At 37.9% G+C, this 17,221-nt stretch overlaps 1 protein-coding gene across 3 annotated transcripts in view; it reads left to right on the top strand.

Moving 5' to 3' along the window:
• LOC105812236 (chromosome unknown open reading frame, human C6orf106) overlaps positions 1-17,221 on the top strand; it is a 90,763-nt gene continuing 73,542 nt past the window's right edge. For all 3 annotated transcript variants that reach the window (XM_012646638.1, XM_012646639.1, XM_012646637.1), the window contains exon 1: positions 1-358. In XM_012646638.1, coding sequence (XP_012502092.1) covers positions 201-358 — 158 coding nt within the window. In that variant the 5' untranslated portion in view covers positions 1-200. The remainder of the gene's footprint in view (positions 359-17,221) is intronic.

Genomic DNA, 17,221 nt, shown 5'->3' with positions numbered 1-17,221 from the left:
GGTGGGAGGGGGGGAGCGCGAGAGTGAGTGAGTGGCTGAGTGAGTTTACCCCTATGAGGCGGTGAGAGGCCCGGGGCCTACCTCAAAGGAGCGGGGTCGCGGCGCCGGCTAGCAGCGGGCCCCCTCCCGGTCCCCGGGCCCGGCGGCGCGGCGGCAGCTCGGCTGTGAGGAGGCGGGGAAGCGGGTGTCCGGCCCCCGCCATGGAGGGCATGGACGTGGACCTGGACCCGGAGCTGATGCAGAAGTTCAGCTGCCTGGGCACTACCGACAAGGACGTGCTCATCTCCGAGTTCCAGAGGCTGCTTGGCTTCCAGCTCAACCCTGCCGGCTGCGCCTTCTTCCTGGACATGACCAACTGGTGAGCCGGCCCCGCCGCGCCAGCGCTGGCAGCGGCCTCGGGGCCCCGAGGGGAAGGGAAGGGACGGGACACCCGAGCACGGCGGCAGGGCGGGCCGGGCGGGCATTGAGGGGCATCTCCTTCCCGGTGCGGGGAGGGCGAGTGGTGGAACCCTGGGATAATGGGGAGAAATTTGGGAGCTGAGCAGGGTTACTGAGAGTTAGGGGCCACGGAGGCAGGAGGGGCGGAAAGGAGATGGGGACAAGTTCCTGAGGTTCTGCGAGGATTAGGGGCCGACGAACGTGGGAAGAGGGGAAAAGACTCGGGCGTCGAGGCATAGGAGGTAGACCTGGGAGAAAGAGGTTATGATGTTGGCCAAGAGTATTAAAAGTACAGGAAATCTGAATTTGGGGAGTGGGAAAAAAGGTTGGGGTTTGGAGTTAGGGGATGAGGATGACAGAATGGGAGGAAATTCGGGGAGGATTAGGTGTTGTGGAAGAACCTGGGGCACGGGAGAGACTTGGGAGTTAGGAGCTGAGAACGGATCGTTTGTGTGTGTCTGTCTGTCTCCATCGGAGGATAGATAGGGAAAAGGAACTAACTATGGGGGAAGACAAGTGAGTTGTGGTGAGGGAGATGGCTTTCTGAAGAGTTGTACCAGGGAGCTGTGGGATCTATTAGTAAATCTACAAATGGAGGACAGGGCTTGGGAAAAACCTCAGGAAAAGTGGGGGAAAGGAGATTATCTCAGGGGAGGGAACTTTCTGAAGGGACTGGAGCCCTGGGCAAAGGATTCAACCTAAGAACTTTGAACAAGGTCTCCAGAACAGTGGAAACGGAGAGGAGTTTATCTGAAAGAAAATTGGGTTGATACACGTCTGGGAAAATGGAGAACTTGAGTTAGGCTGGGAACCAAGTATTTTTGGCTGATAGACCTTGCAGAAGACTGAATTGGGGCAGGAGACTGTCCGAACAAAAAGGAGTGTTTCTTGGCTTTGGAAGTAGCACTTGCTATTTTTGATAAGCAAAGCCTCCCCCTGTACTCTGAGTAGGGGTTGTTGAGTTCACTCAGGGTGAGGGTAGAGTGGACATGATTAGCCTTTCTTTGAAAGGATTTCAGGTGAGGCAGCTACTCTTTCTTTGGGCAACAAGCAATGGAGTGAGTGCCCTTTGCTCTTTGTTGGGCACTCAGTCTCCTGGCATGTGGAATCTTGTTTCTCTTGGCATCGCTTGCACAACCAACCTCCTCTTCATTCCATGTCCACTCAATGCCTCAAGCAATGCCAGTAAAGAGGCTGCAAGCCTAATTTTTATCCCACTCCTCACCTAGCACTATCCTGGATGATGTTCATCTATTAATAGGAGCCTAGTAGCTGCGGCTGTACCAAAGGTGATATGTAAATGTTTTTCCTCTGCAGCATCTTTGGTGGGTCTTATTTTATCTTTAAGGTCAATTATTATAGCAAGAGTGGGATTGAATTTCTAGATGTTTAGAAAACTGTTTGAGATGTTGGATGTAGGAAATAGTCTTCAGAATTAAATAATCATTTGTGATCTGCACTTGTATCTTTTTAAAAATTTTCTTTTGATTTTTTTATTTTTAAAAAATTTTTTAGAGACTGGGTCTCCCTATGTTGCCCAGTCTGGTCTTGAACTCCCCAGCTCAAGCAGTCCTCCCACCTCAGCCTCCCAAGTACCTGGGATTACAGGTGGGAGCCACCTTGCCCGGCTTCCACTTGTATCTTTATGTCAGGATGATCTCAGGCAGGGAATATAACCTTCTGACTACCAGTCAGCCTACGGTGTTTAGTCAGACAGTGACATGGGTTATTGAACACACTGAGAAGACCTGTTATTCTGAAAGATAGAAGTAAAGTTATATCTTTTTTTTTTTTTTGAGACAGAGTCTCACTGTGTTGCCCTGGCTAGAGTGAGTGCCGTGGCATCAGCCTAGCTCACAGCAACCTCAAACTCCTGGGCTCAAGCGATCCTCCTGCCTCAGCCTCCCGAGTAGCTGGGACTGCAGGCATGCGCCACCGTGCCCGGCTAATTTTTTCTATATATTTTTAGTTGTCCAATTAATTTCTTTCTAATTTTTAGTAGAGACGGGCTCTCGCTCTTGCTCAGAGCTGGTTTTGAACTCCTGAGCTCAAACAATCCGCCCGCCTCGGCCTCCCAGAGAGCTAGGATTACAGGCGTGAGCCACCGCGCCCGGCCTAAAGTTATATCTTAAGGAGAGTTGTTCTCTTGCCTGCTTGCTTCCCACCCTGACTCTATTTATTCCTTGTTTACACTAATTCAGTATAGGAAGCTTTGCATTTTGTTGCTGTGAGTTTGGTAGGAGAGGATCATTATTTCTCCCCACTCCTGGTGAATTGGACCATTTAAATGCTGCCCTAAGTTTTTAGTTCTTTAGAGTCAGTGTTTATTAGTACAATTATTATGGCTACAAAACCAGTATAATGAATTTTGTATGCTTGAGGTGTGTATGTTTAACACCTAAGATTGTTTTTAGGTGTTGTGGAAAGTGAGGAATAGGTGAGGCCCAGTGTGGATAAGAAGAAAAAAACTTAAAAATATAGTTGGATTATAAAAATTCTGTATGAATTTTTTAATAAAAAACTGTTAAGCTCAAAGACATGGAATAACATGTATACTGATGACATATTCTATATAAAACAAGATACATTTCTGAGCAAAGGAGTGAGCCATTTTAAAATGCATTCTGGTTTTAAAGAATTTGCAAGTCAGTAGCCTCTTAAGAATCCAGGCAATTAAGTAATAATTCAACTGTAAGTCACGTTATCTTACATTTTGGCTGTAGAAGACATGTTCTTTATTTTCTTTGATTATAAAATGAAAAATCATTTGTGAACTGAAAGCAGGAAGGCTTGTTCTTTTCTTTCTTATGAAAGCTAGTTAGCTCCATAATCTAGTGCTGTATTTTGATTCCTGTGATGACCTGGCTAAATTCATCTTGACAGATTTAAAAAGAAAAAAAAAAAAGCCTCATCATAATTAATAAAATCTAGGTAAATGCGTATACACATACATGCATGCATGCATACTTGATTAAAATATTTTGTGTGTTGCTGAAGTAAACATCTGGAGTATAGATATGTGTTTCAGGTGTCATTTAATTTCTAACTTTGGCAACTGTTAACATGGTCCTAGTAGAGGCTGGCAAAAAATCTCTCAATTTGCTGTGGTGGTTAACCTGTTGAATTGGAGATAACCTTCCTGTGGCTTCATCAGTGCCTGCTTTGGGTTCTAATAAATAACCACCATTCAGTTGTCTGATGACTGCTAAGAATAATGTGGTACATTAAAAATCTTTATTGTAAAATGAAGAACATGAGTCTCGTGTTCATTTAGATGGAAAGATGACACCTTTGTTTTCAAAAGTAAGAATTTTTTTGTTGTCACTATCGAAAATGACTAAATTAAATGTTTTGGCTTTGTAAATTGTCTCTTATGGTAACACAGATTTTTTTGTCTGAGGTTGACAAAATTGTGTAGATATTTCTGTTTGTTTAATTTAGAACCAAGTGTTGTTTTCGTTTGAGCAGGTTTGTAGTGTTTAGACTTGAGCTGGCGGCCATGCTGCTAGAGATTGGTGAGACTGCCTCTTAACAAAAATAGTCATTTTTCAGTTCCTGAGTACATAAAGTGAATAAATGGTGTGGTGAAAAGTAAACCCAGTATCAGAAACTAAAGTGAAATGACTTACAGATTAGTATAACTTTCTATAGGTGGAATGTCTTGTAGAGACAGCGTTGGGCTGTGAATGTAGAACTTGGAATTCCAAAACTGGAAATGGGCTTAAGTGATTCTCTAGTTTATTTCAACTTTTCCTGCAGAATTGCATCTAACTCTTCCAAGATAATCCATCCTATTCTTGTATCCCTAAGGGCAGAGATTTGCATGATACCTTATTATAATGTTTAATTACTTTTCTGGTTAGAATTATGTCAAAACTAAATCTCCTTTGCTGCAATTTGAGCTTTTTACATTTGCTTATGTCTTCCTTGGAGATAGATAATATCTAATAAACAGTTTCCTTAAGAAGTCAGAAAGCTTTTATTAATTTAAATCACTGAAAGTTTTCAACCATTTATAATTTAAACACATTCAATTTAATGGGTTTGTGTTCTTTAATGTATTCTAATTGCTTTACATATATATTTCCAGGGGAAACCAACAAGATTCAGAGGAGAGCTTACATACAATTTTTAAAAAGTTGTAGTAAAATATAATAAAATTTACCATTTTAACGAATTTAAAGTGTACAATTCAGTGTTACGTAAGATTTTAAACTCGCTTCTGCCCCTTAGAGTCCTTTGTCTGTTTTTGTGTTAGGTGTGAGTTGTCCTTTAGCTTTTGTAACTAGAGGCAAATAACACTTCGAGATTTTTAGAGGACATTAATTTAGGAGTTAGTACTGGCTTTATTTCTCAGTATAGTTGTAGATAAAATATCTTTTAATAGCATGTAGACAGTGTTGGCTATTTCTCTCCCTCTTATTTATTAGGCTAGTGCTGTGCAGTTTTGGTGTTACAACACCTTAGTTTGTCTCGACATTTCTTCAGGGAGCAATGTGTATGTTTTTGGAACACTACATGTATCCATCATGGATAGAACAGATGTTTTCTAGAAAAGTAACTTGGGAAAAACTTTTTTGTAAAATATAACATCCTGTTGACTTTCTCAACATTGTCAGAGGCACCCTGCTAGATAAAATAAAGGTATAACCACAAAGCAATGAAATGAAATCAGAATCTAGATGTCAAAATCGGTTGTACCTCTTACCTGATCTCACAGTTCCTTCTCTGCCTGTTTTTAATCCATTTCTCAGACACCCCTATGCTAAATGAGTTTTTGATCTACTCTCTAGTTTATATGTGACTCTAGGAAGGAGTTCCTTTATAACAGAGATAAAACTTGATGTTAATACCGGTTTCCTTAAAAAATGTCTGCCAAACAGTAGTTCTAGGAAGAGGGTATGGAAGGGTTGCATAACAATGATAGAGTGTTATTCAGGCTATTGCATTTTTAAGAAGGTTGGGAGTTCTTGCTTTAGAGATTCTTCTTTTGGTCTCCTTTTTTGGAGTGATACATACAAATTGGGACTCCTGGTATAATGTAAGATAGTTTACAAATAGTGCAGTCAAATTCATTTTAGTTTTTAAAGGAGCATGGTAAAAAAGTACATTGCTGTCTTGCAGAAAGTCTTTTTACTGTGCCATTATTGTAGGACCTTCATTTCCAATTACAGATCAAGTCAGAATTAATCACCATTGTAGTCAGGGTGAGCAGAGGTGGTTTCTTTACCCATCACCCATTCCCCATATATAAAATTCAAGTGGCACATAACTACAAAAACTATCAACCAGGCAGTATTTAGGAGGTCAGACAGGATCGGGTGCGTTCAGGGCGGCACGGCCGTAGACTCAACCAGGCAGTATTTCAACAAATGTAGTTTGGATAGACCCCTAGCACGTAGTGTAATGCAAAAGCAGAGGACAGCCCCAATCATAATTTTCCCTCTAATAGGAAACTCATATACATGAAACTATCAGAAAAATTGAAGGATAATAAGGAGAAAACATCCGTATGTTAATGTTAATACTGAATTAACTGCGTAAAATTTCAGAACAGGTGGGAGTGGACTGAACAGAATAGATTGAGTACCTAATGGGGGCAAGTTGCTTAGAAGTTTCAAAATGGTTGGGGGATTGGAATTGATGGTGGAAAAGCAGCATATTATATTTAGAAAATATTTCCTGAGTGAAACCAGGAAGGGGCAAGTGGAGCAGAGGCCATCTAGAAGATTGGCCTGCCTAGAATTAATTAATGAGATCAGGAGTGACAAGATAAGGAGCTTATTTTTATTTTTGGTTTGGAATATTATTGATATTTTTTAAAAAATTCAGATGAAATTGATAGCACATAAAATTAACTATTCTATCTTTATAAAGGTGAGTCTTGCTAGGTTGTCTAGGCTGGAGTGCAGTGGCTATACAGCCTTGAACTACTGGGCTACAGGTGTGTGGCATTGTGCCTGGCAAAATTAACTTTTATTTTACGTAATTATTTGTGTTTAGGGACTGGGTTTAGACTCTGTCACCCAGGCTGGAGGACAGTGGGCAGTCATACCTCACTGCAGCCTCAAATGCCTGGGCCCAAGCAATCCTCCCACCTCAGCCTCCCAAGTAGCAGGGACTACAGGTGTGTGCCACCATGCCTGGCTAATTATTCTTATATTTTGTAGAGATGGGAGTCTCACTATTTTGCCAGGCTGGTCTCGAACTCCTGGCCTGAAGTGGTCCTTTCACCTTGGCCTCCCAAAGTACTGGGATTTGGGATTATAGGCAAGAGTCACTGCTCCTGGCCAAAATGTACTATTTTAAAGTCCACAGTTCAGTGGCATTTTGGTGCATTCACAATCTTGTGCAACCACCATCTCGCTCTAGTTTCAAAACTTTTTCATTACCCCAGAAGGAAATTTCGCATCCATTAAGCAGGTGCTTTCCATTCCCTTCTCCCCTTCAGCCCCTGGCAACCACAAGTCTGAGTTCTGTTTCAGTATGTGTACCTGTTCTGGATATTTCATATAAACAGAATCATACAGTATTTGTCCCTTTGGGTCTGGCTTCTTTTACTTAGCGTAGTATTTCCCAGGTTCATCTGTGTTGCATGTAGTATGTATTGATACTTCATTCTTTTTTTATGGCTGAACAATATTCCATTGTATGTATATATCACAATTAGTTTATTCACCCATTGATACACGTTTGGGGTGTTTCTACCTTTTGTTTATTGTGAATAGTGTTACTTTGAAAATGTGTGTACACCTATTTGTTTGAGTACCTGTTTTTATTAATAGTTTTTTTGTGTATACATCTAGGAGTAGATAGTGGATCATATGGTTATTCTGTGCTTTTGAGCAACCACTGAACTGTTTTCCACGGTGGCCGAATCATTTTACATTTCCACTGTCAGTGTACAACAGTCCATCCAATTTCTCCACATCCTTGTCAACACTCGTTATTTTCCTTTTTTAAATTATAGCCATACTGGTGAGTATGGAGTAGTACTTCATTATGATTTTGATTCTCATTTCCCTAATTACTTATGATATTGAACATATTTTTATGTGCTTGTTGGCCATTTGTATATCTTCTTTGGAGAAATGCCTATTTAAGTTCCTTACCTAATTTTTAATTTTTATTTATTCTTAGAAACGGAGTCTTGTAATGTTGCCCAGGCTAGAGTGCGGTGTCTGTTCACAGGTGCAATCCCATTACTGATCAGCACCAGAGTTTTGACCTACCCCAGTTCTGACCTGGGCCATTTCACCCCTCCTTAGGCAACCTGGTGGCCCCTGGGCTTCTGGGAGGTCACTATATTGATGCTGGCGTAGTGTACTACACCCCAGAACCCCTGGGCTGAAGCGATCCTCCTGCCTCAACTTCCCAAGTAGCTGGGACTACAAGGTGTGCCACTGTGCCCAGCTCTTTGCCCATTTTTGAATTGGTTTTTTTTTGTTGTTCAGTTGTAAGTGGGCTTTATATATTGTGGATATTAGACCCTTATAGATACATGATTTGCAAATATTTTTTCCCATTCTATGGGTTGTCTTTTCACTTTCTTGATAATGTCCTTTGATGCACAGATGTTTTTAATGTGATGAGGTCCATATCAATTTTTTTTCATTGCTTGTGTTTTTGGTGTCATATCTAAGAATCCATTGCAAAATCCAGGGTCATCAAGATTTACCCCTGTGTTTTCTTCTAAGAGTTTTATGGTTTTATTAATACTTCTTTACATTTAGGTTGTTGATCCTTTTTTTTCCCCTTGAGACAGAGTCTCACTTTATAGCCCTAGGTAGAGTGCCGTAGCGTCATCATAGCTCACTGCAACCTCAAACTCTTGGGTTCAAGGAATCCTCCTGCCTCGGCCTCCCAGAATGCTGGGATTACAGGCTTGAGCCACCACGCCTGGCCTGTTGATACATTTTGAGTTAATTTTTGCATATGTTGTGAGATAGCGGCCTACTTCATTCTGTGGAGCTTAATTTTGATCATATTTATGCTCTGGGACTGGCTTCTCATTGACTCTGCCTTAAATATATGCTTTACTTATATTAAATATATACTTTACTCCCTTTGGCCATCACTAAAAGTTGGGCCAGAAAAGTGTGCAGGATTTTCTGGTGGGGGCAAAAAACTTATGGATGTTTAAACTAGATGTGTTTAAAAGGTCACTTTATGTCTTTCTACACTCCAACCAGCTTTTCTTCCGATTTTTCCTCGTTCCGTTAATGGATCCAGTGTTCTCAGACATTAGGCTTCAACTGAGTTATCTCCAAAGCCCTCTCCTTCCTGGACACCCCAGTTCATTTACCAAATCCAGTTCATCTCCACCTGGATTTGGCAGTGTACCTCTCACCTGTCTCTTTTCCATTCCCCTTGCCACTGCCTTAGTTTACAGATTATGTTACCAGTTTAACAGAATAACATGGGTATAGTCTCCAAATCTGTTTTCTACACATAGCATTCTTCCCTCTAGTCCATTTTATGGACATACCACTACTAGGCCAATCTTTCTGAATCACAGCTTTGATCTAGTTCTTTCTTTTCTCAGAAACCTCTAATAATGCCTTGTTGCTTACCAGATAAAGAACAGAGAGCTTTAGGTTGACATTCATTCAAGACCCTGCAAAGATTGGTCCCAATTTACCTACTTCTACCTTTCATACCATATGTGTGTACTGGATATTCTGCTTTTCTCTGCCCCATTCAAACTAAACTGTTGCTCTTTTCCACAAATACTTTTGCTTTCCAAATTTTAAACGTTTTTCTGCTACCTAGAATGCTGTTTTTCCTTCCTCACGAAATCCTGTTGTTTCTCTGAAACTAACATACTAACCCCTGTCCTTAGGAGTGCTGTCTTCTTTGAATTCCACTCTTGCCTTTTGTATAGCGTTTATCATGTGTACAAACACTTTTGAGAGGACAATGCCCCCACAGCCTTTGTTTCTCCCTAAGCATCTTATGCAATGCTTTGTACATAGTAGATGCTCAGTAAACATTGTTGAAGTAATGCATGAAGGTAGATAGGAGAAAAGGTTTAACTTTTGTGGAACTCTTGAAGTCAAGTGCTGTCAGAAGAAACAAGTCCTATAAACTAAGCTCCTTTTGGGCTTTTGCTGGATTTAATTTGGGCATGAGATTTAAATGTTGCTAATAGTTACATATATGACATGAAAGCAAATTCATATTTAATTAATACCAAGAATATTGTTTCTGGAAGCAATTGGACCATGTAAAGATTGGTCTCACCTTATCTATCCTCCATTCCAGGCATATTTCCTTGTACTGCATATCCTTTGTAATTCAATTTATGAGGAAATTTATTATTTAGAAAAATTAGCGAAGTTATTTAGATGTGAATGGACAGAAACATTTTGTAAGCTCTCTAAAGTTCTCTTAGGTCTTTGCCAGTTTTTCCATTGAGGAAAAACATTAAAGAAGTCGTATAAGCAAACACATAGTAAGTTCAGATAGTTTAGAAGGGTCTGAACAGTTTGCAAATTAAAATACCTGTGGATGCCAGATGGGTGACAATTGAAATATGTATCCACTGGAAAGCACTTGCCTTTTATAAAGAGGCAAGTGATACTTCTTAAGTCAAATGTTGCTGTGTTAGAATGGGGGCCCAGTTTTAGATTTTTTCTGTTTTTTTTCAAGAGAAGTCAGAAATACAGACTTTATGGGAAATGTTCTGAATTTTAAATGTTGGCAATTAATTCAAATATTTTTAGAACACTGTGAGCCAAATAAAGCACATCTGTAGGCAGGATATAGTCCTTGAACCACTTGTTTGTAACCTCTGTACTAAAAGTAAAAAGCAAAAATCCAGGTATAGCCACTTTTTCCAGGTATAGCCACTGCTAACAATTTCTTCTATACCTTTTAGAAACTTCTATGCATATATATTATACATAGAATTTTCTATGCATGTGTTTATATGTAAAGTTATATATAATTTTTTTTAACAGTAATGGTTGTTGCTGTTAATAGTAATTATCCTTCCTCTCCAGAGTAGTGGATACCAGGACCCTTATACCTCCTTTGTTTCAGTGGGAACTGAATTTAGTTGTCAAGGTACTTATATAGGCTGATCAAATAGATATTCTTTTCAGTTAACAGTGCAGTGGTGGACTTTGGTCACTTCAAATACAGTAAAATTCCTTCTCATTAGGCAACAAACTCTCATCCAGTAATTATATATAATTTTATGAAAACTTAGTTTTACTGTGGTAAGAAGTAAACTATCTAGTAGTGAGCTCATCTGAATATATTTACATGAGATTGTCAGAGAACAGTTTCTAAGATGAACTTTTTGGAAACCCAAAATGCAACAGTACTAAAATGCACTGAAAAGGTTTAACTCTTACTAAATCACCTTGTGCTGATGAAATTAATACATTTTGCACTTGTTGGAATAGTAATTGATTTAGTAAACGGTGTTCTAATGATTTGCTAAAGTTAATGTATATCTTGGGAGGGGGAGCAGTTTATTCCCAAATATAGAGGCTCAGCCTCACTATGTACTGGGTTTTAAAAGATCCACCTTTTAAAAGAATAGTTGTTTTTTCTTAGCGTGTTTTGAGTTTCACATCTATAAAGTGTTTCTGAGGGTTCACGCTTGACTTACTGTGCTTGGAGTAGGTGAATTGCAGCCTCTTACAGAACAGTCACCTCCTAATGATTGATTGAATGATACACGATATGCTTCTAAAGTGCCTTCTGGTCAGTGTTTATTTTTTACGTTTTTTTTTTTTTTTAAACCTTGATAACAAGCCTTGAGAGTGGAAACCACTGGCTAAGGGATGGGGTTTGCATACAACTTTGACAGGGAACTACAGCCTTATTTTTATTTTTATAGTATATTTTTCTCTGATTTAAAGCAATTGTGTATTCTTTTTTTTTTTTTTTTTTTAAGAAAGAGTCTTGCTCTTTCGCCCTGGGTAGACTGCAGTGGCATCATCCTAGTTCACTTCTTCCTCAAACTCTTGGGCTCAAGCGATCCTCTTGCCTCAGCCTCCCAAGTAGCTGGGACTACAGGCAAGCACCACAATACCCAGCTAATTTTTCTTTTTACATGGGGTCTCAGATGTTGCTCAGGATGGTTTTGAACTCCTGAGCTCAAGCAGTCCTCCTGTCTTGGCCTCCCACAGTGCTAGGATTACAGGTGTGAGCCACTGCGCTCAGGCTACTGCCTTATTTTTAGAAGAATAATTGTATTTTTATTATGACATAAGCTATTTATGTTCATTGCAGATAAGTTATAAAATACCGATAATCAAAAAAATAAACAAACCATACAGGACCCAGAGATAAAAATGTTAACCTTTTGATGTATGTGTATTCTTCTAATACTGTATTTTGTGTGTGTGTGGGTGTGTGTGTGTGTGTGTGTGTGTGTGTGTGTGTGCGCGCGCGCGCACCTGGGCTTGCTTTACAACTAAGATATTTACTATATTCCAGGTACTGTTTTAAGTGATTTTTGTTTAATACATAATTTAATGCTGTTAATAATTCTAGAAAATAAACGCTGTTATTTACATTTTTTTGGAAAAGGAAAAGAGGCTCAGAGAGGTTAAATAACTGAACCTAAAGTCCCATGGGTACAAATGGGTTTCAAACATAAGCACTCTGGCAGAGTCTGTGCTCCTGATTGCTGGGTTTTATATTAATACATTATAAAGTTTCCTAGGACTGCTGTAACAAATAGCACAAACTGGGTGGCTTAAAACAATGAAAATATATTTTCTTAAATCTGGAAACTGGAAGTTCCAAGTTGAGGGTGTCAGTGGGCCATGATCCCTCTGAAGTGACTGGTGAAGAATCATTTCTTGTCTCAGCTCTTTGGCTTTCCTTGGTTTGTAGCTATAACACTCCAATCTCTGCGTTAGTAGTGACAAGGCCTTCCTTGTGTGTCTTCAAATCTCCCCCTCCTTATAAGGATACCAGTTAGTTGGATTTAGGGCCCACCCTAATCTAGTATGACCTCCTCTTAACTAATTACATCTGCAAAGACCCTGTTTACAAATAAGATCACGGTCCGAGGTTCCGGGTGGACATGAACTTTGGGGGACACTATTTAACCCAGTATACACACATAGTGTAATCTGTCTTCACTTAACAATCTCTTATGACCATTTTCCTATTCTTAATATAATTCCATACTTAACTTTTAAGGGCTTCAGAGTATTCCATTATATGGATATAGAATAACTTCATAATCCCTTTTTATTTAATATCTAGGTTATTTTAAAATTTTTGTCAATATAAACTCAGTATTGAACATTCTTCCAGCTAAATCTTTGCTTATATCATGAATTATTTCCTTAGAATTTATCCCTAGAATTAGATTGCTAGGCTGAGGATTGCTGTGCTAAAGATAAACGTGGCTTTTAATGCTCTTAATACTAATTGCTAAATTGCCTTCCGCATAAAGAATGGATTGATTTGTATTTCTGCCACTACTGTAATGAGTGACTATTTCTTTGACACCTCATCAGTGTAGCATATTACAATTAATTATTCTCAGTTTTATGGGTAAAAAATGTGAGCTTGTTTTAATTTGTGTTTTGTCATTTCTAATGAGTATTTTCACCTGCTAAAAGTCCGTTGTATTTCTTTTATGAATTGACTAAACTTGTCTTTTGTCTGTTTTCCATAAAGAGATTTACCTTTTTGGGAAAGAAAATTTCTTCTTTTTACCCCCAATTTTAAAAGTAATAATGTTGGATATAAAAACCCAGCAAATTCAGAATGTCTAAGAAAGACAGTAAAGCTACTTGTAACACTAAAAGCTAATCACTGCTCTTAGTTTGTGTTCATATATGTGCATGCATAGGTATACATATATTTTAAATTAAAATGTAATCATATACATATTGCTTTATAACCTATTTTTCACTTAAATATATTGTAGTTATCTTTTCATGTCTGTTTTTCATGACTCCTAGTATTCCATTATTTGAGTATTCTGTAACTTCTTAAAGCAGTCATTTATTGATTTGTTTTTCACTATTGTAAGTATCTGTTCATTTGCCTAATTATTTACATTTCTCTCTTTCTCTTAATTCTTTTTTTTTTTATACAATCTGAAGTCTTAATTCTTTTTTTATTGTAACATATAACCCATATTTATTTAGGACAAATTCTTAAAAGTGGAATTGGCAGGTCAGAGGTATACCCTGATAAAGGTTCTTGATAAACATTGCCAGATTACCTCCATGAAGGATATATCATTTAATCTTAACAGTTAGGCAGTAGAAAGTCTGCTTTCTAGGAATTATATTATCTTTGCAGGGTAGATTTATGTGATAGGTGAAAGTTGTTACTTGTTTTATTTTGTGTTTCCTTGATTACTGGTGAAATCTTAAGGGTTTTTTTTTGTTTTTTTGTGTGTGTGTAATGGCTATATTTTATATATGTACTCAAATTTTTATTTTGAAAAACATAATGAACTGCGTACCCACAACTGAGATTTCAGTCATTAATATTTTGCCTTTTGGTCTTTCTTTCCACAAGAACAACAGTATTTTAAGGCAAATCCTATCAATGTGGTGACCCTTTGTTTCCACTTAAAAAATGTAACAGCTTTATTGAGGCATAATTAACATACTATAAAATTCACCTATTTTAAGTGTGTCAGGATTTTTAGTAAATTTATAAAGTTGTGTAGCCATCATCATAATCCAGTTTTAGAACATTTCTGCCACTCCAGTAAAATTCGTTGTGCCAGTTTGGTCAGTCCCCACTCTTGTCCCCAGCCCCAAGCAACCACCAGTCTGTTTCCTGTCTCTCTGGATTCGCCTTTTCTGGACTTTTTTTTGTTTGTTTGTTTGTTTTTTTAAAGAAATGGGATCTCCCTGTGTTGCCCAGGCTGGACTTGAACTCCTGGACTCCAGTGATCCTCCCACATCAGCCTCCTGAGTAGTGGGAATTGTCACTGGCTGGACATTTTATTTAAATGTAAACATACAGTATAGTCAGATACAGTGGCTTGCACCTGTAATTGTAGCACTTCGGGAGGCCTAGGCAGGAAGATTGCTGGCAGCCAGGAGTTCAAGGTTACAGTGAGCTATGATCTGTTGCACTCCAGCTTGGGTGACAGAGTAAGACCTGTCTCTTAAAAAAAACAAAAAACAAAAAAACGCCCTGTACTATAGTATGTAACCTTTTGTGACTGGCTCCTTTGCCTTATAATATTGTTTTCAAGGTTCATTTGTATGGTAGTATGTATTGCATATGGAAGTTTATTTTGTTATATTGCTATTATTCTACATATTTAAAAATTGCCTTTAAATGTTCCTGCCATTTGGGGGCCTTTATCATTTTAAAAATTGATATTTATAAGTTATATTTGTCCAGTTTGCTATTGGTGCTGTAACTTCTTAACATTTTATTTGGATGTATAATCTTTAATATATTTCATGTGAAAAATTTACATAGTAAATCCTGTGCTCTCTCTCATCCCACTGTCTAGAAGCAGCCATTGTTCTATTTTTTTGGAGACATTCTGTGCCTTTGTAGGCATGTATTTGATCAGAGCGGTCACAGAGTCCTTATTCGTGCTACTTAAAAGTTATCATTATACTTTCCTCCATTCTCCAGGCAAATTTAAAGTCCCTCCTTCCACCTGTTTCTGAAAAAGAACCATCATCTATATTGATAGTTGGAAGGATGAAAACAGTCCCTGATGGATGTCTTTAGGTCTTCAATGTTAGGCCTAGTTGGGAAATTTTCTCCTTTGTAATGCTTTAAAATGAACTTGGATATATTTTTAAATATAGACTTGAGGCCAGGCCATTTCAGTTCCATCGTTCACTTTATTTGTCAAGATCTTTTCCTAACTTGGAGAGCGCGTTCTGTTGGTGCACCATGTTGTGCATAGAGAGGTCTTATACCATTCCCCATGCTTTAAAGCTCCCCTTCCCCACACACTCACAAATGAGATCATACTATACATACTATTCTCTGACTTGGCTTTAAAACTTTACAGTATGCTGTGGACAGCATCCTTTTTTTTTCTTTTTTTAATGGATGCATAGTATTGCATTGCGGCTGACCATATTTTATTTAACCACTTCCTTGTTAATGGACAAGAATTTTGCCACATTCTAAGGCAACCCCTGAATTCTCTGTCTTTACATTGTTACTGGTCTAATGAGTTAAAATGTATTCATTTTAATTTGTTTTGCCTTAATTAGGAATGAGGTTGGATATCTTTCCATATCTATATTGGCCCTTTTATATTTCTATGACTTATTTGTGTTCCCCCTCTACCCCAATTAGATTGTTAGTCTTTTCCTCATTGATTTGTGTGAAGTGTTTGCATGTTAAGGAAAATCACTTATTAAATTCTTGCTTTTCCTCCAGTTTGTCTTTTAACTTGGTTAATATTTTTACTATGTGGCACTTCTTTGATGAATTTTTATGATGTTGAATCCAGCAGTCTTTTCTATTTTGATTTTTACTTTTGATTTCAAGCTTAGGAATCCTTCTCCTAATTGTTATGTAAATATTCCTGTTTTATTATTACATAATTTACATAAAAATCTTCTGTATAGTTGAAATGTATGTGATGATTTGGTGGGAGGTTCTTCTTTTTACCCCCAATTTTAAAAGTAATAATGTTGGATATAAAAACCCAGCAAATTCAGAATGTCTAAGAAAGACAGTAAAGCTACTTGTAACACTAAAAGCTAATCACTGCTCTTAGTTTGTGTTCATATATGTGCATGCATAGGTATACATATATTTTAAATTAAAATGTAATCATATACATATTGCTTTATAACCTATTTTTCACTTAAATATATTGTAGTTATCTTTTCATGTCTGTTTTTCATGACTCCTAGTATTCCATTATTTGAGTATTCTGTAACTTCTTAAAGCAGTCATTTATTGATTTGTTTTTCACTATTGTAAGTATCTGTTCATTTGCCTAATTATTTACATTTCTCTCTTTCTCTTAATTCTTTTTTTTTTTATACAATCTGAAGTCTTAATTCTTTTTTTATTGTAACATATAACCCATATTTATTTAGGACAAATTCTTAAAAGTGGAATTGGCAGGTCAGAGGTATACCCTGATAAAGGTTCTTGATAAACATTGCCAGATTACCTCCATGAAGGATATATCATTTAATCTTAACAGTTAGGCAGTAGAAAGTCTGCTTTCTAGGAATTATATTATCTTTGCAGGGTAGATTTATGTGATAGGTGAAAGTTGTTACTTGTTTTATTTTGTGTTTCCTTGATTACTGGTGAAATCTTAAGGGTTTTTTTTTGTTTTTTTGTGTGTGTGTAATGGCTATATTTTATATATGTACTCAAATTTTTATTTTGAAAAACATAATGAACTGCGTACCCACAACTGAGATTTCAGTCATTAATATTTTGCCTTTTGGTCTTTCTTTCCACAAGAACAACAGTATTTTAAGGCAAATCCTATCAATGTGGTGACCCTTTGTTTCCACTTAAAAAATGTAACAGCTTTATTGAGGCATAATTAACATACTATAAAATTCACCTATTTTAAGTGTGTCAGGATTTTTAGTAAATTTATAAAGTTGTGTAGCCATCATCATAATCCAGTTTTAGAACATTTCTGCCACTCCAGTAAAATTCGTTGTGCCAGTTTGGTCAGTCCCCACTCTTGTCCCCAGCCCCAAGCAACCACCAGTCTGTTTCCTGTCTCTCTGGATTCGCCTTTTCTGGACTTTTTTTTGTTTGTTTGTTTGTTTTTTTAAAGAAATGGGATCTCCCTGTGTTGCCCAGGCTGGACTTGAACTCCTGG

This window comes from Propithecus coquereli, unplaced genomic scaffold, assembly GCF_000956105.1.
Source record: "Propithecus coquereli isolate 6110/MARCELLA unplaced genomic scaffold, Pcoq_1.0 Scaffold248, whole genome shotgun sequence".
NCBI lineage: Eukaryota > Metazoa > Chordata > Mammalia > Primates > Indriidae > Propithecus > Propithecus coquereli.
Note: the sequence above shows the minus strand (reverse complement) of the source record. Positions and strands in the feature narration are given on the sequence as shown.